We start from the raw sequence: 25358 nt of genomic DNA on the forward strand, positions 1-25358 counted from the left end.
TCACTGGAACCCTCTGCATCATACATGTTAGTGTGCGTGGAACATTTACTATGACTGACTACATTCTACGCCATAAAACAAGTCTCAGTGCTTTTTTAAGATTCAGATCATAAATTATGTCCTCTGACTACAATGGCGTTAAATTAGAAATCAGTAACAAAGATGTCCCAATATCTGGGACTTTGCCAAATATTTGAAAGTTGTACAACATATGTCTAAATACCCCATGGGTTGAAGAAGAATTCAGAAAAAGAATCAAACCATTTAATGAATGAGAATGGAAATAAAAATACGTGTGATTCAGCTAAAGTAGTAGTTCGGGGGAATTGATAGTGACAAATGCATATACCAGAAAAGAAGATTTCAAATTGGTGACCTCAGCTTTCACCTTAAGGAACTACAGAAAGAAGAGAAAATTAAAATTAAATAGGAAAAAGGAAATAATAAAGATTAGAGCAGAAATAGAAGACAGAAAAGTTATAGAAACATGAAAAAAACCAAATGCTGTTTTTTGTTTTTGTTTTTTTTTTTTAAGAAAAAATTGATAGACCTCTATTAATAGCTAGATTAATCAGCAAAGGAGAGAAAGCACACAATTCACCATTAGGGACAAGAGTGGTGATGTTACCATAGTTTCTGAGGTAGTAAAGGAATGTTATCAACAATTCATGCCAATGAATTTCACAGCTTAAATTCCTTAAAGACACAAAATGTAAAGTTCATTCAATAATTAATAGATGATGACACCCCACTCCAGTACTCTTGCCTGGAAAATCCCATGGACAGAGGAGCCTGTTGCTGCAGTCCCTGGGGTCGCTGTGAGTTGGACACGACTGAGCAGCTTCGCTTTCACTTTTGACTTTCATCATTGGAGAAGGAAATGGCAACCCACTCCAGTGTTCTTGCCTGGAGAATCCCAGGGACTGGGGAGCCTGGTGGGCTGCTGTCTATGGGGTCGCACAGGGTCGGACATGACTGAAGCGACTTAGCAGCAGCAGCAGCAGCCTTAGATTGGTTATATGCTGATTAGACTTTATCAGTTAAAGAAACTGAATTTGTGGTTAGTGGCATTCCCACAAAGAAAATTCCAGGTCTGAATGGCTGCACTGTGAATTTTACCAAATATTTAAGGAACAAAGATAACTAATTCTATGCAGACTTTTTCAGAAAATTGAAGTTAGTAGTTTTTACAGCTCATTATATGTGGTCAGCATTGCTCTGATAACCAAACCAGACAAAGACATTGCAAGAAAGGAAAATTTCAGACCTATATCCCTCTTGAACATAGATGCAAAAATATTTAATATTTTAGCAAATCTAATACAAGAATATATAAAAAAACATAATACATCATGACCAAGCTTTATGCAAGGGTTGCAAGTTTGGTTTATCATTTGAAAATCAGCCAGTATAATTCATCAAGCCCAAATTTATCATTTGGGTTTCCCTGGTGGCTCAGTGGTTAACAATCTGCCTGCCAATGCATGAGAGGACGGTTTGATCTCTGGGTGGGGGAAGATGCTCTGGACAAAGAAATGTCAACCCATTCCAGTATTCTTGCCCAGGAAATCCCATGGACAAAAGAGTCTGGTGGGCTACAATCCATAGGGTCCCAAAAGAGTAGGACACAACTTAGTGACAACAACTCATTGTATTAACAAATTAAAAAAGAACCACATGATCATTATCACAGATGCAGGAGTATTTGATAAAACTGAAGATACATTCATAAAAACTCCCAGCAAACTAAAAATAGAAGGTAATGTCTTCAACTGGTAAACGGAATCTACTAAAACTACAGCCAGTATCAGTGGAAAGAAAGGCAGTGCCAAAGAGTGTTCAAACTACCACACAATTGCACTCATCTCACACGCTACTAAAGTAATGCTCAAAATTCTCCAAGCCAGGCTTCAACAATACATGAAACGTGAACTTCCAGATGTTCAAGCTGGTTTTAGAAAAAGCAGAGGAACCAGAGATCAAATTGCCAACATCTGCTGGATCATCAAAAAAGCAAGAGAGTTCCAGAAAAACATCTATTTCTGCTTTATTGACTATGCCAAAGCCTTTGACTATGTGGATCACAATAAACTGGAAAATTCTGAGAGATGGGAATACCAGACCACCTGACCTGCCTCTTGAGAAATCTGTATGCAGGTCAGGAAGCAACAGTTAGAACTGGACATGAAACAACAAACTCGTTCCAAATAGGAAAAGGAATATGTCAAGGCTGTATATTGTCACCCTGCTTATTTAGCTTACATGCAGAGTGCATCATGAGAAACGCTGGGCTGGATGAAGCACAAGCTGGAATCAAGATTGCCAGGAGAAATATCAATAACCTCAGATATGCAGGACACCACCCTTATGGTAGAAAGTGAAAAAGAACTAAAGGGCCTCTTGATGAAAGTGAAAGAGGAGAGTGAAAACGTTGGCTTAAAGCTCAACATTCAGAAAACAAAGGTCATGGCATCTGGTCCCATCACTTCATGGCAAATAGATGGGAAAACAGTGGAAACAGTGGCAGACTTTTTTTGGGGGGGTGGGGGGGAGCTCCAAGATCACTGCAGATGGTGACTGTAGCAATGAAATTAAAAGACGCTTACTCCTTGGAAGGAAAGTTATGGCCAACTTAGACAGCATATTCAAAAGCAGAGACGTTACTATGCCAACAAAGGTCCCTCTAGTCAAGGCTTTGGTTTTTCCAGTGGTCATGTATGGATGTGAGAGTTGGACTATAAAGAAAGCTAAGTGCCAAAGAATTGATGCTTTTGAACTGTGGTGTTGGAGACTTTTGAGAGTCCCTTGGACTGCAAGGAGGTCCAATCTGTCCATCCTAAAGGAGATCAGTCCTGAGTGTACATTGGAAATACTGATGTTGAAGCTGAAACTCCAATACTTTGGCCACCTGATAGGAAGAACTGACTCATTTGAAGACCCTTATGCTGGGAATGATTGAAGGCAGGAGAAGGGGATGGCAGAGGATCACATAGTTGGATAGCTAGCTATGGACTCAATGACACGAGTTGGGGTAACTCCAGGAGTTGTTGATGGACAGGGAGGCCTGGCATGCTGCAGTCAGTGGGTGGCAAAGAGTGGGACACCACTGAGACTGAACTGAACTGAATACAGAGCGAGGAACTATTGGTACATGTGACAAAATGGATGAATCTCAAAATAATTATACTGAATGAAAGAAAACAGAATGGACACGCTGTATGATTTGGTTAACATGAAATTCTAGAAAATGCAAACTGGTGACAGAAAGCAGGATCTATTACTTGGAGTAGACGGGAGCCAACGACCATAAAGGGACAAGGAGAAACCTTCGAGGGCGGTAGGGCTGTGTGGGGGGTTGTGAAGGAAATGACTGTCTTCTTCATTGTGAGGTTAATTTCAACAGCATATACATATGTTCTGTCATGTGTACTTTTACTACTTTACTACTGTATTATTGTATATAATACTTCAAACTGGCAAAAATTAGTGGAGATAATTTTCAACTGTTGTGCAAGGTTTGCCACAAAGTGTAACATCTGCTCATAACCACATAAGCTATATTATTCCTCACCGCCCACCCCCCCCACCCCTCCGCCCCAACCGTTAATGTGAAAAACGCTGCAACACGAGCGAGAGCTGACCCTAGGCTGGACTGAGAAATGCTTGCAAAGCTACTAACCTGAACATCATGCTTTCATTGTACTAAAGTCATTTTCTCCTTTCTACCTTGTTAAAAAAAAGAAAAAAAATGCTGGGATTCTTCCAACTTGGGTATTTAAAAATTTTAAGCAACATGTACAAATTACGAAAGGACACAGAAGTCCACACCACTATCTCACGTCACCGTTTGAAGTTTGCTAAGCGAGAGGGCAGACGGCCATTAGTCCACAGGCGCTGGGAATGCCGTCATATAAAGCCTGTGCGCAGACTCCGTGCGCTCCTCGCAGAGCGCAAGGCCCCAGCCGGCACGCCCCGCCCTAGGCCGCAGCCCCTGATGCTCACGTGAGCGAGGCAGTTGAGCAAAGGCAGGATGTTGGCACAGCAACGAGCGCGCAAGCGCCGTTTGGAGACCCAGTGGCCAGAACACGTGAGGTAAGTCTGCACGTTTGCGGCGGCGGGCAGAGAGCTGACGGCCCAGCATGTGGGGCCTGGGGCATTCTTCTAGAACTTCTGTGGCAGGAAGTGCGAGGTCAGTAGCAGTCCTTTCGGTGGGTTTGGTGGTAGCACCGTATTTTCACCCTGGGTTGTCTTTTAGGTCCACGAGTATGGGCGTGGCCGTTTCCTGGCCTTCTTGGTTTCCACGCTGCCCGCTCGCTTCTGAGGGTGACAGCCACCCCAGTTTCTAAGGGTACTGCCAGAAGGCGAAGCTGGCCTGCAAACAACTGGGCCTGCTGCTCTGGTTGAAGACATAGACCTGCAGACCAGTTGTCGGGTGGAATTCTCTCTTCCAGCAAATTCTGTGACCTTTTAAACTTCGAAATGCTTAAGACAGGCGTTGAGGAGCGACCTGGACTCACTCCGAATTCTCCATGAGAATTGGAAGTGCTGTTTGGTAATCCCGGTTTGCAGATAGTGGGTGCAGCACCACTCCCGTCTTGTGAGTGTGTGAAAGTCTCTCAGTCGGTTCCGACTCCCTGAGACCCGGTGAACTGTAGCCCCCTCCAGACTCCTCCGTCCATGGGTTTCTCCCGGCAAGAAGACTGGAGCGGGTTGCCATTTCCTTCACCACTCCCGTGTTAACCATTGCCAAAAAGTGTTTTTGACCCCTTTTAAAAGTAAGATTTAAAAACTTTTTACGTCGTGTGGTGCCATTTCCGAAGTAAAGGTTTTCATTTTAGAAAAAAAGAAGGCAAAATGAAGGTCATTCAGTCATGTCTGACTCTCGGGATTCTCCAGGCAAGAATACTGGAGTGGGTAGCGGGTCCCTTCTCCAGGAGATCTTCTCAAACTAGGAATCAAACCGGGATCTCCTGCATTGCAGGTGGATTCTTTACCAGCTGAGCTACCAGGGAAGCCCCCATCTTTTAAATTAAGCGAGTGTCTTCCAGCGAAATAAGTTTCTTTGGACAGATTCTAACTTGTTTTTACAACTTTTTGCTCAACTTAAAATTTACTTTTGAGTAGTATATGAGCAAGAATCCTTGTTTTAAAGATGGGTTGATCCTACTTAGTTTATGTGAAAAATGTAAAGTTGTAACAAAAATCATAATAGTTAAAATTTTTTTATGACCTTTCCCCCAGTGTGACACAAGATTAATTTCTTTTCCTGTGGTTGGGGGAGGATTTGGATATTTGGTGTAGTGATGTTCTTAATTAACTCTTAAAATTCTTTAAAAGATCTATTTTCAATTCCTTTCAAAAATATAACGTTTATGCATATAAAGTGCCATATTCTAGTGTTTTAAGGGCAAAGTTAGAACTAGTAGACATTTTGAAATATCTTGCATTTGGGAAAGCAAATTATGTAATGAAAATTATTTTTGAAGTTATGGGCACAATTTGATTGATTTTGCAGTTTTTAAATGCAGGGTATCTTCAAAAGCAGAAACCATAAAATGGATATTCTTATTTAAAAATTAAATACCAGTCTGAAGCATTTGTGTTATATATATATGTTCGTAGTGTTTCTTTTTGTTTAAATTGTGGGAGTGCTACTCTTGTTTAGTGCATGTGTGTTTAGTTGCCCAGTTGTGTTAGACTCTTTGCAGCCCTTTGGACTGTAGCCTGTCAGATTCTGTCCATGGAACTTTTTCAGGCATGAATGCTGCAGTGGGTTTCCATTTCTTCCTCCAGGGGATCTTCCCAACTCAGGGATTGAACCCACCTTTCCTGTGTCTCCCACATTGCAGGTGGATTCGTTACCTGCTGAGCTATCAGGGAAGCCACTACTCTTGTTTAGGGAAGGCATCAATTATTTTAAAGAATATACACTTTGTACTGAAATATTTATGTAACTGAAAAGAGTGTGCATCAATTATACTGTTCAATATAAATATATAAAAGTTTGGTTAAAGAGATAATTTCAAAGATAGAAATTGCATCTGATGAAATTGCAAGATATACTCAAAACAAAATAATTATTGGAGAAAATATCTTTGAGGTTGTTTTTAATACAGAGTTTGGATATTGATTATTTGGGACAAAACATACACAGAGGAATTTGGACATTGTATGATTTTGTCTTTAATTCACTGTTAATGGCCAATTAATAGAACCTAATTCAAACTATTGAATTGTTTTAGTTTTGCAGGAATTGTCCAAATGGAGGAAGATAAACATTGCAATAAAGGTACTGACACAAAAAATTATTTTTGTATGTAAAAGTTAGATGATCTTGATTAATTTCTGATTTTCTTTGTATTGTAATTTGATTTTAGTTGAAGATGTGGTTGGAAGTCATGTGGAAGATGCAGTAACATTTTGGGCCCAGGTAAAATAGCCTGATTTATTTCCTCTCCCACCTCTTCCTCCACTAACCCAGATCCTCCCCAACAAAAATGAAAATAAAACCCTGTAATATGATATATATATGTCATTGTTATTTTCCATGCTTAATTTTTATTGAACATTTTTTAACACAGGGCATTATTAGAAAACAAATGGCTAAAAATTGAACTGAATATCAGAATTATGAGTGTGAGGTTTTAAAATTACACTTAATTTAGCATCAGCAATCTAGGCTGCATAAATTACTGAAGATGCTGAAAAATTGTTGTATTTGTGAAGTTACAGCTCCATCTAGAGGTCTTGGATATGATTGTTTCTTAAGTGATTCAGTTCAGTTCAGCGGCTCGGTCATGTCAGACTCTTTGTGACCCCATGGACTGCAGCACACCAGATTTCCCCGTCCATCACCAACTCCTGGAGCTTACTCAAACTCATGTCCATTTAGTCGGTGATGCCATCCAACCATCTCATCCTCTGTCCTCCCCTTGTCCTCCTGCCTTCAATCTTTACCAGCATCAGGGTCTTTTGAAATGAGTCAGTTCTTCGTATCAGGTGGCCAAAGTATTAGAGTTTCAGCTTCAGCATCAGTCCTTCCAGTGAATATTCAAGACTGATATCCTTTAGGATTGACTGGTTTGATCTCTCTGCAGTCCAAGGGACTCTCAAGAGTCTTCTCCAACACCACGGTTCAAAAGCATCAATTCTTCGGCACTCAGCTTTCTTTATAGTCCAACTCTCACATCCATACATGACTACTGGAAAAACCATAGTTTTGACTATATGAACTTTTGTTGGCAAAGTAATGTCTCTGCTTTTTAATATGCTGTCTAGGTTGGTCATAGCTTTTCTTCCAAGGAGCAAGCGATACTGTTTTAAATTTCTAAAGTGGTATTGCTTTTAAATTTCTGTCTTTTTTCTGTTGGCTTAATTTTGAATTTGAGGTACAATGTCTTTTTCATCATATAATTGAAAGTACTAATGGAACATTTATAATTTTTTATTGGCAGTCTTCAAGGCAAATAAGTTTACTCAATTTTAAATACAAAGTGAAGCACCAAAGTGCTTATGTTCCAGAATTTAAGAAGATGAATCTCTCTAATGTACAGTTACTCAATAACTTTTAATTTTATGAGCTGTGTGATATGAAAGGGAAGGGAATAACATTTCTGTGTACTTCTGCAGCCTGAGAACAACTCTTTGTGCGGGTAGAGTGAATTGGCAATATGGGAAACAGGATTTATGAAAAAGAATGGTTAAAGAAGAAATAAGATTAACTCAGGCTTCTTAAATCTGTTTAGAAAACATATTTTAGAAGGGTGATATTCATAGAAAATGTTCAACAAATTTGTATCTCGGCTTATGGACACATTTTCTAAAGGGTGCCCACATGTTCTGGTTCTTTGCCCATTTCCCCATTGTCTCTGCATTGATAGTACCTGTATCCCTCTCAGCAGTGTCCAAGTGTTGGATGATAAATGATATTTTTAAGCTTATTAAATAGGAACAGCATTTACTGTCTTAATTAAGATTTTCTAGACGAGTACTGTCTGGTAGAAATATAATTTGAGCCATATAAGTACATTTAAAAGACACATTCAAAATGAAAAACAGGCAAGATCAATTTTAATAAAAACATTTTATGTAACTCAGCACATCCTAAATATCTTTTTAAAATGTAATGAACACAAGTATGTTAACAAGATATTTTCCTTTTTTCATAGTAAGTTTGTAAAACCCAGTGTATATGTTAGACTTACAGTACAACTTAAATCAGATGAGCCACATTTCAAGTAAGAATTGGCTATTGTATTGGTCAGTGCAGCTCTAGACTTCAATTTTTATTGACATTTATGTGAATTTGTAGCCTGAGTTTGAAATTATGATTTAAACCAGATGTCAGCACACTTTTTCTGTATAGTATTAGTAAGTATTTTAAGACTTGTGGCTCTGTTGCAACTGTTCAGCTCTACAAAAGTTGCCATTGTAGTACAAAGGCAGCCATAGGCAATATATAAATAAATAGGTATATCTGTAAATAAAATTTTATTTACCAAAACAGCAGAACTCATACTTTTCAAACCTCTGATTTCAACCATGAAGTTGAGGCCCTGTAGAAATTTAAACACATTTCAAAAAGAGAGAAAGCATGTCTTAATTGAATGAAAAGATTAAGAACTAAAACTACTAAAGTGTCCATATGAATCAGATGATTTTTTTTTTAAGAAACAAATTGTTTGTACACACGTTTGAATTCATATTGGAGACAGTCCCTATGTGTGCCCCTTTGACAGTTGTAATAAGAAATTTCCTCAGTTGACTAACCTGAAATCTCATACCTTAACACATGCTAAGGCCAGAAACAGTCAGTAAGAAGAAAAGACCCTTCTCAACCTTGGGAAGCATCTTCCAGAAGGATGGTTGGAAATAACTATGCTTCTCCTTTGTGTGTTGTTTCTAGGAAAAAAATTTTTAAATGAATCCTATACATCTAAGGGACATCTTTTGATGTTTGATGAAATTTTGATATGTTTTGATAAAATGCTAAAATTTTTAAAAATTCAAGATGACATTGCTAAGATGCTCATTCTTGGTTTGTAATCTCATTTCAAGAATAGATGCATGCTAATTCACTTTAGTCCTGTCCTACTCTTTCACGACCCTGTGGGCTGTAACCCACAAGGCTCCTCTGGCCATGGCATTCTCCAGGCAAGAATAGTTTAGTGGGTTGCCGTTTTCCTTCTCCCAGGGATCTTCCCGACCCAGGGATTGAAGCCACATCTATGTCTCCTGCCTTGACAGGCAGGTTCCTTACAATTAGCGCCACCTGGGAAGCCCAGGTCATTTCAAGAACATAGTATTTTTGTAAAGTGTGGTCCCAACAGGGGGACACTTCATGAATTCACTTCAAAAGACATTTCTTTATATAGCAGTGCTAAGCATAAAAGGACTTCTCATATTCTTATAAACATGAAGCTCACTCTGTTGCTTACAGTTGTTTTAATTTTGTGTTTTCCAAGTGTGCATGTGGTATACTTTGTGAGAATAGATTTAGTATATGTGATTTTTCTGGAGGTTGATAATTTTGCATGCAGTGGATTTTCTTTAAAAAGAATGGTCAGTTACATGCTTGCTTCAAGAGTATTTTCTTTTTTTTTTATTTGAATATAAATTTATTTAATTGGAGGCTAATTACTTTAAAATATTGTATTGGTTTTTCCATACATTGACATGAATCCACCATGGGTGTACATGTGTTCCCCATCCTGAACTCCCCTTCCACCTCCCTCCCCATCCCATCCCTCTGGGTCATCCCAGTGCACTTGCCCCGAGCACCCTGTATCATGCATCAAACCTGGACTGGCAATTCGTTTCACATATGATAATGTACATGTTTCAATGACATTCTCCCAAATCATCCCACCCTTTCCCTCTCCCACAGGGTCCAAAAGACTGTTCTATACATCTGTGTCTCTTTTGCTGTCTTTCTAAATTTCATATATATGCGTTATTATACTGTATTGGTGTTTTTCTTTCTGGCTTATTTCACTCTGTATAATAGGCTCCAGTTTCATCCACCTCATTAGAACTGATTCAAAAGTGTTCTTTTTAATGGCTGAGTAATACTTCATTGTGTATATGTACCACTGCTTTCTTATACATTTTTCTGCTGCTGGACATTTAGGTTGCTTCCATGTCCTGGCTGTTATAAACAGTGCTGCTATGAACATTGGGGTACTGTGTCTCTTTCAATTCTGGTTTTCTCAGTGTGTATGCCCAGCAGTGGGATTGCTGGGTCATATGGTAGTTATATATTTCCAGTTATTTAAGGAATCTCCACACTGTTCTCCATACTGGCTGTACTAGTTTGCATTCCCAGCAACAGTATAAGAGTGTATTTTCTTATAAGAGTATTTTCTTATTAAAAAAAAAAGACTTTTGCTGTCTTAATTTTGGTTTTATTACTTGATGTTATCGTATTTTGTATAATTGTATTGGATCTCATAGTATCAAGTAATAGATGTAATTTAATAGTCACTTTTTTTTTCTGAAAACCTACCTTAGTCACTTTTTTTTTTTGGAAATCCTAGTCACTTTTTTTTTTTTTTTTCTGAAAAATGCTGCACGATGCCAATTTTCAGTGTAATTTCCTCCCCTGCTCAGTTATAAGATGTATTGTACTTTTTAACACCTGATGTGTACATTCTGTGTAACAGAAAAGGCAATGATAAAACAGTAATTCTACAGAAAGAATATAGCAGAAAAAAAGCTAATTATAGCATTTGATTAGGGCTTTGATAGGCTGTAGATGAAGAGTATATAGAGACTTAGAAACATATGGAGGCAGGTCAAGATGAAGATCTGCTCACATGTATTCTCTCTTTTTCTACCACTTTGGATTTTCTGCCATTTAAGCCACTTACAGGAGAACACTTCAAAAATTTCGGTAGGCCTAGTTTGCTGAGTAGCCATTGGAGGAATCTTAAGTATTTGACATTTGAACAAAGAGCTTTCATTTATGCTAGTCCATATACCTACAAAATCTAATCATGTAAAATGTTTTGGTGTATTCTGAACTTCAGAGAGCTCATTCCTGGGGAGTATTAAAGACTGATTCCAGTGTGTTTTGGAGTCAGTTTGAATTCACTTCACATTTTTACTGTGCATAGAAACTCAGAGTTTGTTTTCATTTATCGAAGATAATCATATTCTTTCTAGCCTTATTGACTGTGTTATTGATATATTTTTAAAGAACATACGTATTTAACAGTTTACTTTGAAATAACTTTATACTTACAGGAAAGTTGTAAAATTATTTTCAATATTATACCCTTCACCTAGCTTTCCTTGTTTCTAACATTTTACATATCCATAGTACAGTGGTCACAGTCAGGAAATTGACCATGGTACAGTCCTAGTAACTCTTAAGTACAGCCCTAATTCAAATTCCACCAGTTTTTTTCTTATTTCCTTTTGTTTCTATTCCAGGATCTGCCTCAAGATCTCACATTTTATTTAGTTGTCATGTATCCTTAGTCTCATCCAACATTTGGTAGTTCTTTCATACTTTTATCTTTCATGATTTTGACATTTGTAATGAGTACTGGTTAGTTATTTTATAGAGGATCCCTCATTTTGTATTTGTTTATGGTTTCTCGTAAACAAATTGGCAGTAGTACTACAGAAGCGACTGTAGCACTGCAGTACATACTGCAGTATGAGGTACTGGAATTACATCATATAGAGAACTTACAATACTAAGATATTTCTTTATTGGTGATATTAACCTTGATCCACTTGGTTAAGGGGATAACTGCTACGTGTCTTAATTGTAAAGTTACTATTTTTCCTTCTGTAAGTAATGAGTGTTTTAGAAGAAGATACATTGAGACTATCTAATCTTGTTTTTCTTAAACTTTTTACCCACGGATATTTTATTTATGACTATGGTCTTTGATGATGATTTTCTATTTTCCTCATTCCTTCTGCATTTATTAATTGGAATTACTCATTAAGGAAGAGTTGTTTCCTCACCACCTTTTATTTGTTTAGTCAGTTATTTATATTAATATACACCTGTGGGTTATAATCTAGTACTGTCATTTATTTTGTTGCTTACATTGTTCCAGCTTTGGCCGTTAGGAGATTGTTCACATTGACTGCTGTATCATTTAAGCTGCACCCATTCTTTTTTTGAATATTTCTTTACTTTTTGGCATCACCAGATATTACAGGATCATCATTTATTTCCCTGTCTTAGCCCTGGAATGACCCACTCTCCAGAGAAATCTTGTTCCTTTTATCAGAGAATGGTGTTTAGAAATCAAGATCGGGGTACTAGGTGTGCTTATCACTACTTGAGTATTATTGCTTCTAGTTGCTCTTAGCAGACAGACCTAGGAAATATATTTATCAATATAATACAAAAATACAAATACATATAACTAACACATGTGCATATCTATATTTATCTGTGTGTATTTCTTTCATATATACATATATTCACACATAAACATATGTGTGCTTGCGTACATATGTATGTATATATACATGAATTCATATTGATACTTTGCAATTGTAATCTAACATTGCAGGTTCATTCTAGCCTGCCTTCCTTATTTGTAATTTCTTTCTGCCTGCTTTCATTATATACAATATATTTATTTATTTGTTCAATCCTCGTATATGTCTAAAGTAGTTTCAAAATCGTTAACCCATGCCCCTGTGAGAAATAAATTTACTAAGTAGATAACCGTGTTTTTGTACAGAGGAACCTATACATTTTGAAATCAGTTTTACATTTTTTTCCTTTATGCAGCAACAAATATGTGAGAAGACCCATGTCACTTGACTAAAATATGGTACCTCTTTTGAGCAATTAGGATTTGATCTAAAGTAAAATCCAGAGACAAAGTTATCTCTTCATATAATGTTAATAATATTTAGTATCTAGTTTTGAATTCCATGTAATTTGAACTCATTGGGAGGTAAAAATTTTCTATAGCCTAGTTCCATTTCTAGTAAAGAACTCATTTGAATGATGGAAAGTAATGATGTGAGAATTTATTTAATTTCTAATGCTCCAAAACCTTTTAAGTATCATGCATAGTAGAACCCTTGTTTGCATAACATTGAAAATATTAATAATACTTTACTGAATTTCTGTCTGCCCTTCCTTCTAGAGTATCAATAGAAATAAGGATATTATGAAGATTGGTTGTTCACTGTCTGAAGTCTGTCCCCTTGCCAATTCAGTGTTTGGGAATCTTGATCCAAAGAAGGTGAGCCATATTCTTGGATACAATTATTCCATCTTTCCTATTAGCTTTACTGATCTTAGATTTTATAGATTTTGGAATTTTTGTTATATTTGAAGAAAGAGGCACATTTTTAGAATTTGTATAGACTACAGTCATTATTAATTTATTTTTTCAAAGATACGTATGAACTATCTGCTATCTACCAGGCACTGTGTTAAACACTGGTACTTAACACAGTGGTGAACAGAATAGAATGGTGGCGAACAGAATAGAATCCTTGTCCTTGACCCTGATTCACAAAAATTTATAAGAGATATGTTTATGGAGAACAGTTTGACAATATATATATGTGCATGTATTTTTTAATTGACATAATTTACAATGCAGTATATATCTTTTAAGTACACAGCTTAATGAATTTTTCATATGTATGCATCTATGTGATCACCACCCAAATCAAGATACAATTCTGTCAGCTTAGAAAATTCACTCAGGCCCCTCTCAGTCAGTTCTTAGTCAGTAGTCCTTTAACAGAGGTAACCATTATTCTGACTTCTCTCACCATAGGTTCATTTGCCTACTCTTAAATTGTACAATATGTATACTCTTTTGTGTATGTATGGCTTCTTTTGTTCAAACGTAATTTCTGAGATTTATCCAGATTATTGTATGTTTGTTCTTTTTCAACCTGTGCAGTATTTCAGTGTATGAAAGTGAAAATACTAGTTGCTGAGTCTTGTCCAACTCTTTGCGACCCTATGAACTGTAGTCTGCCAGACTTCTCTGTCCATGGGATTCTCCAGGCAAGAATACTGGAGTGGGTTGGGATTCTCTTCTCCAGGGGATCTTCCTGACCCAGAGGTCAAAGCTGGGTGTCTTGTATTGCAGGCAGATTCTTTACCATCTTTACCATTGGGGCATGTAATGGTGAAAACAAAGTACCTGCCTCATAGGGTTGTGAGAATAAAATAAGTTATTATACATAAAGTGCTTAGTAAATGACCTGATCTACTTAGCATTACTATTCATTAAAATGCCAAATAATTTTGCTTTCTTTTTCTGTCTGTAGATTTATGGTGGATTATTTTCTGAAGATAAATGTTGGTACAGATGCCAAGTACTGAAAGTCATCAACGATGAAAAGGCAAGAATGAGTGTTCAACTTTTTTTGCCATGAGGAATATTTATTTTCAGTCCAAACTTTGGTGCTTATTTAGCCTTTCATTGCTTATTCATAGTAGTATAAAATATGGTTGAATACCACTACAATATTATAAAGTAATTAGCCTCCAATTAAAATAAATAAATTTTAAAATATGGTTGAATAACATATGAATTGACTAAAGCATACATTTCCCCCTCCCTCAAAAAACAAAAGAAATGAAGTGCTTACAAAAGTCAAAGTTAGATTCAGAAATATTCTTCTGATTTTAAGTTGTCGTATAATCACCCCAGATTATCAAAGAATAGATTACCTAATTTGTGTATTATTTTTGGTGGCCAGTGGTTCTTTGTATTTTAGTTCTTAATAGTTATGTTTGAGTCTTGCTGAGTAAGTTAAAGTTTATTCTGTTAAGATTGAGTAGAAAAAGAACATTTGATTCTGAAATTATGTTTATATTTTACTTAGTAGACGTGCATGTTGTTAATAGTGAAGATTTGCTTGCCTCTTTCTTGTGCCTTGGTTAAATGTGATGAATTATCTTTGCATTTAGCTATTTTGTCTTTTATATTGTGAAATTCCGGAATATTTTTAAGGAAATTTGTGGAGATAGGATTCTAAATAGCAATTGAACATCTCAGGCTGTGTAAAAGCATCTCTATAGGGTTTCTTTTACTATTTTTTTAAAATGTCTGCTTTCTTGGACTTAAAAATATTTTATAATATATGATATTTTGTAAATATTGTTCTTGGTGCAATAAAGTAAGATGAAACACTTTGAGTAATGTTCCAAATGTATTTTTAAAATCTCGTGATTTATTATTGTTATAGGTAATGATTTATCTTAGTAAAACAGACCTGTTCCCCACAGTTTGACAACTGGAAATGATATTTTGTGTTTGCTTTGATTTGGCTTTAACTTTTAAAATTAAGGGCGAAATGGCTTTTGACCTTGTGATAAACTATTTATCTTTTTTACCTTTTATAGATATAGAGCTGGAGGAAAGGGTGAATTTGATTCATTTCAAAGGTCTAATAGCTGGAGTTAAGTTTATCAAAGAAAGTTTCATAAAACTTTGCCTTTTAAGATTTTATTTTTTCCAACTTGAATTTAAGAATGTTGATTGATTTTAACTTTAACATTAGAGATAGAAGAGAGTCATAAGTTTCATAGACTTATATTTATTTAAATACCATTGTTTAAAAAAATCAAAATGAGAAATGGTACTGTTGGAAATAGTACTGTTTGGTACTAGTTGAACTAGTACCAAATAGGAAAATCCCTGGGATCTCATGGACTATGGGTTTTCTGTATTTTGAGGATATTGTTGGAGCTCTTGTTTCTGAATGCATTTAGACAATTTCAGGTAAAATGCTATCATGATTTACAGGTAATTGACAAAAAACAGCAAATATATGATTTTTTTGAGATATTTAAGTTCTGTATTAGTATTTATCTGATTATTTTCCAGTGTCTGGTGAGATATATTGACTATGGAAATACAGAAATTCTGAATCGATCGGATATAGTAGAGATTCCTTTGGATCTGCAATTTTCTAGTGTTGCCAAAAAGTATAGACTTTGGGGACTACAGATTCCTTCTAGCCAAGAAGTTACCCAGTTTGATCAGGCAAGTCACAGATTTAAAATATTTTTGTTAATGGAAAGAAAACTATGTGCTCGAAAAAAAAAAAAATGTCTGGTTAAAATCCATTAATTTTCTATAATATGAAAGCTTGTATAAATTAGTGAAAAATGTGAAATGATGGAATAATTCAGAAGCAATTATATATTTGCGCTCATCTTTGCTAGAATACACATTATAGATCAGATAAGACTGGTGTTTGTGTGTATACACTTATATAATAAATGTAAATAGTTTCTTCTGATGAGAAAGCTTCAAATAGTCTCTTATTATTGAGAGACTGATGCATATAATTATTGTTATCTTTTGCTTTTGAGAAAATATTTATAAAATAAAAGTGATCTTTAGCTGTGGCCATAAGTATCACAAATTTGAAATAAGCAAGAGTTGTAAATTAATCAAATTTTATCTTCTTGGCAGAGGCTCACACTGTTCAACATAGTAATTGGCAGTGACATCTCTGTTAATCTAGATTCCAGTTTGTATTCATTTCCATTAAATTTTAGGTTAGCAACCTTATTCTGGAAGACCTCATAATTTCAGTGGTAGTCAACAGGAATCCTATCTCCTTTTAAATCTGTGCAAAAATGGTATGCTTTTGGTAACTGATACTGCTATTGAAGGAATGTTACACTGCAAAGTAATCAGATATGTATTTTATATTCAGCAGCTCAGATGACTTATGTGAAAATAATCAGTACTAGCAGGAACAATAAAATTTGAAAACCTTCTCTTTGCCTCTCTTTTGTTCAGTTTTTAGTATCTTTTAGGTCACTGGGTGTAGCTTTGTCTGCACTGTAGTTACTTATAAGAAACATTTCTGTACCTAGAACTGTGTTGTTGTTCGATTACCAAGTCGTGTCCAACTCTGTGACCTCATGGGCTTCCCTGTTCACTATTTCCCAGAGTTTGCTCAAATTCATGTCTTTTGAGTCAAGTGATGCTGTCTAACCATCTCATCCTCTGCCACCATCTTCTTTTGCCTTCAGTCTTTCCCAGCACCAGGGTTTTTTTCAGTGTGTCGGCTATTTGCATTAGGTAACCAAAGTATTGCAACTTTAGCTTCAGTGTCAATCCTTCCAATGAATATTCAGGATTTATTTCCTTTACAACTGGTTTGATCTCCTTGCAGTCCAGGAGATCCCCAAGGGTCTTCTCTAGCATCGCAACTCAAAAGCATCAATTCTTCAGCTCTCAGCCTTCTTTATGGTCCAGCTCTCAGATGTGTACATGACTACTAGAAAGACCATAGCTTTGACTTTACAGACCTTTGTTAGCACAGTGATGTCTCTGCTTTTTAATACACTGTCTAGGTTTGTCATAGCTTTCCTTCCAAGAAGCAAGGATCTCCTAATTTCATGGCTGCAGTCACCATCCACAGTGTCTTAGAGCCCAAGAAAAGAAAATCTGTCACTGCTTCTACATTTTCCCATTTTTCCTAGATACCAGATTTCATTTTTATATGCTGTAACTCCTCAGCACACCTTTATATTTAGTTAGGACCAAAATGGTCAACAGAATCTGCTTGATTTAAAGAGATTATTCTAGGGTATTTAATTGGTACACTTTAAAAAAATGTATAAATATAGATTCCTGTACAGGTCTTAGATCTTCTTCTGGAAAGGATTTATCAAGTATGTAATTGGAGTATAGTATACACATGAGGAAGTATATTTGTATTTAGCCAACAAGGTAAAACCACTTTTGTAGAGATTTCAGAATGAAGAAATAATGATCATTGGAAAAACTAGATATTAATAGAAAAAATAAGTGAAGGAAAACATGTTGGTATAGATGGTTAATATCTTCTTTTTTCTTATCTTTCTTAGGGCAGAACCTTTTTGGGGAGCTTGATTTTTGAAAAGGAAATTAAAATGAGAATTAAAGCTACCTATCAAGATGGAACAATAATTGCTCAGGCTGAGTATGGCAATGTAGATATTGGGGAAGAGGTGGCTAAGAAAGGATTTGCAGAAAAATGCAGACTCACTTCCAGCACTAATATCTGTGAGGAAAAAAAATCAGATCCTGGTCAGCTTGTCCTCAGGAACCTCAAAAGCCCCATTCCTTTGTGGGGGCATAGATCAAGCCAATCAAACTTCACCCGGCCAAAGGGGCGCTTAAGTGGGAGAATGTGTCTTGACTTGAAGAATGAAAATGATGCAGGAAATAATGTGACATTTCCAAAGTAAGATTGTAGTGGGACTTTTAGTCTTACCTAATTTTTGATTTATGTTAGAAGCTCTTGTCATAGTAGTCAAGGCTTATGTTTTTAGAGTCCTCAACTATGTCTGTGATTTTGAGGGATAATACTGATTATGTCTGTTTTTCTCAAACAGGTATTCCTCTCTAACACACTGAAAAAAAAATATTCCTCTTTAACAGGGATATTTTAATTAAAAGCCATTTTGAAAGAAAAATCATTTCTGAATTGTTTGAAGTTTACATACCAGCTCTTCTTTCCAAGTCTTTTGAATTTATCATAAAAATCTACCCCTAAATCTAAATTACTCAGGCAAGAGACAGAATTTCAGATAAACTTTGAAGTTTTTCCTATGGCTCTGAGAATATTTTAATGAGTCTTAGGGAATTGCCTTTTCTCTTTAACAAAAGAGAGGCTCTTTTTTCTTCCTGTAAAAATTTACTCTGATGGAATTTGATTATAACAAAAATGTTCACTTTTTAGATAATTTTTAGTTACAAACTTGAAGCAGAAAGCCAGATTTGATTTTTAAAAGTACAAAACCATCCTTTTACTTCTGTGTCATGATCCAGCCCATGATACTGTGTAATGGGTAATAAGCTTTTTGTTGGGATCTTATCAGTGCTTTAGGAACTAAACGGTTAAATGGAGTGGGAGTAATGAGAGACTGGAAGAAACTGATACAGAAATGGTTTTTACTATCTTTGCTGGAGTTGATACTGATATGAAAAAGTTGGAATATGATTTATCTGAGATTAGGAGGCATTATTTTTGAAGTATGACTTCAGTTATAAAATCTAGTTTGCATTAAAATGCTTTCTAATGTTGAAACTGGGTAAAGATCAGATTAGTTTCTAAAATTAACTTTATATAGATACACACACATACACACATATATATATATATATTTATTATGGTATAAAAAGCCAAATTTTAAGTTTTGATCTCTGTCACACTTAAAACAATTTGGTTTTTAAAATGAGTGAATTTGTTTTTAATAGGGAAAATTTGGCTGTTGGTGACTTTAATTTAGGGTCTAATGTCAGCCTGGCAAAAATTAAGCAGGACCAGAAACTGATTGAAGAAAATGAAAAACTTAAAACAGAGAAGGAGGTTCTTCTTGAAAGGTGCAAGGCATTAGAATTGAAAGTCGAACAGACTGCCCAGGAGCTGCAGGTATGGTATGTTTCAGTGGCTTAAGATAAAGAATGATCAACTGGGAAATTGTGTTCATTTACTCTTATTTTTTAAACAAAAATTTATTCATTTATTTATTTTTGACTGCATTGGGATCTTCATTGCTGTACACAGGCTTTCTGTAGTTGTGAGGAGTGGGGCTACTCTCTAGCTGACGATGCACAGACTTCTCATTGCAGTGACTTCTCTTGTTTCTGAGCATGGGCTCTAGGTGCACAGGCTTCAGTAATTGTGGTGCGTGGTCTTAGTTGCTCTGAGGCATGTGGGATCTTCATGGACCAGGGATCCAGCCCATGTGCCCTGCATTGGCAGGTGGATTCTTAACTACCTGATCACCAGGGAAGCTCTAATTTGTTCTTATTTGTCTTTATACTTTTCTGTCTCCTTTTCTTACCTCCCCTTCTTCTCCCTACTCTTGGTATTCTCTCTTTCTTCATACTTGTTTATAGATGAAATTTTTTCTTATGCTACAAACTAATCTTTGAATTTCATTGGATGTTTGAAAAATTAATAATTTCTCATTTATATTTCCTTTTATGTCCTTTAAATTTTTTTAACTCTGGAAATATTCAAACATTTTAAAAAGAGAATTGAATAATTAGTACTATGTATCCATCACCCAGTTTTTACAATTATTAAATAGATAGTCTTTTAAAAAATCTATGCCTCCTAGTAATTTCAAAACAAATCCCATTCATAATAGTTTAATGTACATGCTTTAATGTATTATGTATCTCTAACAGAAAAGAAATTGAAAAGAGACATAACCATAATACAATTACATTTAAAAATTAGTAATAATCCTTTCACTAAGTTCACTAATTTATGTTCACACTAAGTGAAAGTCACTCAGTTGTGTCCGACTCTTTGTGACCCCATGGACTATACAGTTCATGGAATTCTCCAAACCAGAATACTAGAGTGGGTAGCCTTTTCCTTCTCTAGGGGATTGTCCCAATCCAGGGATTGAACCCAGGTCTCCTGGGTGCAGGAGGATTCTTTGCCAGCTGAGCGACCAGGGAAGCCCATAATATCATTTAATATCCAGTGTTCAGATTTCCCCTGTTGTTCCATGAATGTCATTTTATGTTTGGTTTCTTCCAGTCAGATTTCCAGTTAGGCCTATACATTCCATTTTGCTCAATAAATCTCTTAAAGTGCTTCATCTGCATCCTATTGTTGTTTAACAGGCTGCTATATCTCCATGTATTTCCTTTTATGATAGTTAAGTATCAAGGTTTGCTCAGATTCAGGGCAGTTCTCCCCCTCCCCCCAGAATACTGTATAGTCTTCAAATGTATAACTTTTTCTAATACCAAATATGTTACCCCAACACGAGTTGCCATTCCTCTAACATCAACTGAATGGCCTACAGTTAATTTTTGACACTAAATGCCAAGAGTTATCTCAGACTCCACAAGGATTAAGTCCCTCAAGACTTAGTTCAATTCAAGCACTAGCCACAAATCAGGTCCCAGGCTACCCACACTTTTTTCTATCAGTTTAAGACTTCCTATGACCCACTTCCACACCTTGCTCTCAATTCAGTAATTCAGTAACAACTGTCAGGACTCATGAAAGTGCTGTACTTACGATGACAGTTTTATTATAAAGGATACAATTCATAAACAGGCAAATACAAGAAGAGACGCAAAGGGGAAGTTATGATGGGAGTGGAGATGGAGATCGTTTGGAGGATTCTCTGGACCAGTCACTCTTCCAGCACATGGATTTGTTCACCAGTCTGGAAGCTTCCCCCAGACCTCATCATTCTGAGTTTTTTAAAATCAAGGTTTCATTACTTGGGCCTGGTTAAGTCATTGACCATTGGTAGTTGAACTCAATCTCCAACCCTTGAATTCATATGTGGCATTCTTCAGGGAACACTGCCGCATAAATCCTTTAAAATTTTAGTTACACCTAAAAGTTGTTTAAATAACAGTAGAAATACAGTTTCCTATGTGGGTCTGACTAAGATATGTTTGTTCTTTGCTTCAGCAAGAGAAAGCAACTACCATGGATTTGACTAAACGTTTGGAAAGCACTCTGAAGACTTGTATAGGTACCAGAATGAAAAATCTGGCAGCTAAGGTTGAAATATTGAAAGAAATTAGGTAGGTAAAAGTGAATTTTTGAGGAAGATGGTTTAAAACAATGCTGATTAGTTTGTGCTTTGTTTAATTTCTTTGCCTTTCATTTTTGCTTTTTCTTTTTTAAAATTAATTATTTTAGTGGGGACCCTTGATGGTTTTATTCCTGTTTTACACTCTCTCTCTTTCTATATATATATATATATATATATATATATATATAATATATATACACGCATATATATAGCTGTTCAGTTATAGCATTGGTTTCTACCAAACATCAACATGAATCAGCCATAGGTTTACCCATGTCCCCTCCCACTTCATATTTACTTTGAAACTTATTCTTTGTATTTTCATTATTTTAAAGACGGAAACTAAAGATAGTTACTCCTGAGACAAATTTTATACTGTTTTTATAGTGTTCTGTTGTCACCGTGTGGGATGATAGTATCTAAAGTTATATGTGAGAATGGAATTAAAAAGTCAACACAGTTTCTAAATAATAGTTTGATGGGAAACTACTAGGTCCCATTGTTTTGCTTGGGGTTATTTTCAGTCCTATACAGAAACTATTATAGATTTCAGTAATCCAAATTATTTAATTATACTCTGTCTGCTGCTGCTGCTGCTAAGTTGCTTCAGTCGTGTCCAACTCTGTGCGACCCCATAGACGGCAGCCCACCAGGCTCCCCCGTCCCTGGGATTCTCCAGGCAAGAACACTGGAGTGGGTTGCCATTTCCTTCTCCAATGCGTGAAAGTGAAAAGTAAAAGTGAAGTCGCTCAGTCGTGTCCGACTCCTAGCGACACCATGGACTTCAGCCTACCAGGCTCCTCCGTCCATGGGATTTTCCAGGCAAGAGTACTGGAGTGGGATGCCATTGCCTTCTCTGATACTCTGTCTAAAGAAAGACAAAAGTAGTCTTCCTAAATTACAAGAAAAATGATCTTCATGAAGTCAGAAGAAAAGCAGTTGGTTAGCAAGTCTCATACAGTTTAATCAGCATGTCTCAGATTCTATATGTGAATTATGTAAGTATTTTACTTTATAGATAATTGCTTTATTGTTGGTTAGGGATAATTTTCCACCTTTATTGTTGGTTAGGGAATGTGGAAAAAATAGTTCTCACAACAGTCTAGTTCTCTTTTTGTGCTGTGCATAAAACTGCTGTGCAGTAATTCATTTCCTCATGTACTTGGAAACACTAAGACGTTGCTCTCAATTAACACTATGTGTTCATCTTTTGTCCAGTGGGAATCTGTATTTTCCAGTATAAATCTGTCAGTCATCGTCTGGTTTATAGGTTTTAAAGAGTTTGAGTAATTTGGTCTCTCTAGAGGTTAATCAACTTTTAACGCACAGCCAAAGTGACTACTGGCAAAGCTGTGAGACAGACTTTAGACCAGAACAGTTCAGTATATTTTAACCTGTATTTGAGGAAATAGTGTGCTATTAGAATGGTGGAAGTCCAGTTGGAAGCTAAAACAAACAAAATGGTGAGTGAGCCATGTTGGTTTTCCTAATTGGCCTCTCTGATTGCTTTGTTGGGATTTTTGGGGATTTTTTTTAAGATTATGCAAATGCTGGTCTGCTTATTAAGGTCCAAGGACTCTGTGCCTTCATCTTGATAAAATTGGCTTAAATATAACATTTTAAAAGAAGTATTTACAAATCTAATTTTATATCATTTTAATTCTGCAGACTTTTGAAGCTGTCTTTATAAATATTTAATTTTTTCCCAGTGAAATGTATTTTTAGTCAAAGGTTTGTATCAAAGTTACCTATGATTTTATATAGTTTTAAAAAATACCTTTTCATAGTCAGTGTTGTAAATAGTAACTTTAGACCATTACTATTTGTGTAATTTTTTTTCTCACACCACCTTAAACATTTCTTGATCTTTTCCTTTTGCTATTTTTTTTTTTTAAATAGACGTGTCAGTATCAGTGTTCGTTTTGGAAATGACCTTTCAGATGCTATACAAGTGTTGGATGAAGACTGCTTTACTATCCCAGCTTCTTTGAATGAATTAGAGCTAATTTGGGCAGAATATAATCTGGCTCAGGAGAAGATTCAAACTTGTGAGAATGTGGTAGGTCAAGAATTTTTCTCCATTATGATTTTTATCTGTTGAATATAAGGAGATAATATCTTTCAAAAAAGCAGAAGGACTGCAGATATTGTAATGATACTTTATATGAAATCTTAAACTTTTGAAATATCTTCATATTAGTAATTTGATTTCTTTTGTTGCCTTAGAAGAAAGGTAAGGTAAATGAGTAGTGATTGTGGAAAAGGGTTAACAAAATCTTTTCCCCTTTTGCCTGAGGATTTACCTCTCCCTGTTCCCTTAGTAATTTGATAAATTGAAATTTCAGTCATGTTACTGGCAACATTGTTTAGGTAAATAAAATCCCTGATTGGTAAATTGTATCTGGATTGGGAGGAACTGCAAACTACAAATACTAAACAACTGGGCATACTCCCTGAGGGACCCTGGAAGCTATACCTATAAGAGGTAATGGTTTTTGAGGGGCATGAGGCTTATAAGCTGGGATGACTCCCACACCTGCTAATGTGGATCTTCTGGTCAGAGGGGCATGCTTTATGCTACAGTATAGGACTCTGCCTTACTAGTAAATGCTCTCTAAATCATCTGTTCTTGAAAGGTGGTTATATGTGGGTGCCTCCCTGGTGGCTCAGACGGTAAAGCGTCTGCCTGCAATGTGGGAGACCCAGGTTCGATCCCTGGTTAGGGAAGATCCCCTGGAGAAGGAAATGGCAATCCACTCTAGTACCCTTGTCTGGAAAATCCCATGGACGGAGGAGCCTGGTAGGCTACAGTCCATGGGGTCACAAAGAGTCAGACACAACTGAGTAACTTCACTTTCCTTTCCTTTCCTTTATATGTGGGTAGGGAAGGGATATGAAGAATGGAATATTTCATGTGAATTCTTAATTAGTGTAGGTACAAATATTGTTTCCTTTGGGAATTTTCTTTATTATACTCAGCTGAGTAGAACTCCATGTTTTTCATATAAGATATCTGATACAATAATCATAGCTTTCCATAGTACCTATGAGCTCTATTCTTGAGTTTGGAGTTGTCCTATCTTAAGTATTGGTGGTTTCTGCCTCTGAAGATTGTACCCTAAAGGTCTTATTCCCTAGTCATAGCTAGTTTGGCCAGTTGGCAGCCTAACTGGCTCTGAATGAGAAAAGTAGATAAGATAACTAAGCCTTTGGAAATGCCAGGAATATTTAATTTGGTTGCTGCTAAGTCACTTCAGTCGTGTCCAACTCTGTGCTACCCCATAGACGGCAGCCCACCAGGCTCCCCCGTCCCTGGGATTCTCCAGGCAAGAACACTGGAGTGGGTTGCCATTTCCTTCTCCAATGCAGGAAAGGGAAAAGTAAAAGTGAAGTTGCTCAGTCGTGTCCGACTCTTAGCGACCCCATGGACTGCAGCCTACCAGGCTCCTCCGTCCATGGGATTTTCCAGGCAAGAGTACTGGAGTGGGGTGCCATTGCCTTCTCTGATTTAATTTGGTTAGGGGATTAGATTTGGGTTACTTTACACATTAGACCTTTACTGGTCACTTCTGATGATAGACGAAAACAGGTGACAGAGTAATAATTTTTGAATCTTTTAGAAACACGTATGTATAGGTACTTTTATGTATAGGTACTTTTTAAACATGGGCATTTTTGCTCCTCAGGAAAATGAGGCCCACAAGGTTTAAGGAAATTGCTGAAGATTACATACTTCTAAATGTTAATCTGGGATTTTAAACCAGATGTCTTGATTGCAAAGTGTATTCTATTTCCATTTAAACCATACTGCCATCATTAA

General features: G+C 36.3%; 1 protein-coding gene across 4 annotated transcripts in view; it reads left to right on the forward strand.

Moving 5' to 3' along the window:
* The first annotated feature begins 3633 nt into the window (after positions 1–3633).
* The window catches only part of STK31 (serine/threonine kinase 31), a 72489-nt gene continuing 50764 nt past the window's right edge, over positions 3634–25358 (forward strand). For 2 of the 4 annotated variants that reach the window (XM_086396273.1, XM_086396275.1), the window contains exons 1-10: positions 4029–4189; positions 6243–6289; positions 6378–6430; positions 13128–13226; positions 14275–14349; positions 15840–15998; positions 17843–18201; positions 19218–19392; positions 21412–21527; positions 23438–23597. In XM_086396273.1, the coding sequence (XP_086252399.1) occupies positions 4140–4189; positions 6243–6289; positions 6378–6430; positions 13128–13226; positions 14275–14349; positions 15840–15998; positions 17843–18201; positions 19218–19392; positions 21412–21527; positions 23438–23597 (1293 nt within the window). In that variant the 5' untranslated portion in view covers positions 4029–4139. Of the gene's footprint in view, positions 4190–6242; positions 6290–6377; positions 6431–13127; positions 13227–14274; positions 14350–15839; positions 15999–17842; positions 18202–19217; positions 19393–21411; positions 21528–23437; positions 23598–25358 lie in introns of all 4 variants that reach the window. The other 2 variants (XM_086396272.1, XM_086396274.1) reach the window with 2 other exon arrangements.

Source organism: Bos grunniens, chromosome 4 (assembly GCF_055505025.1).
Source record: "Bos grunniens cultivar Pamir isolate PY7600 chromosome 4, Bosgru_T2T1.0, whole genome shotgun sequence".
Classification (NCBI taxonomy): Eukaryota; Metazoa; Chordata; class Mammalia; order Artiodactyla; family Bovidae; genus Bos; species Bos grunniens.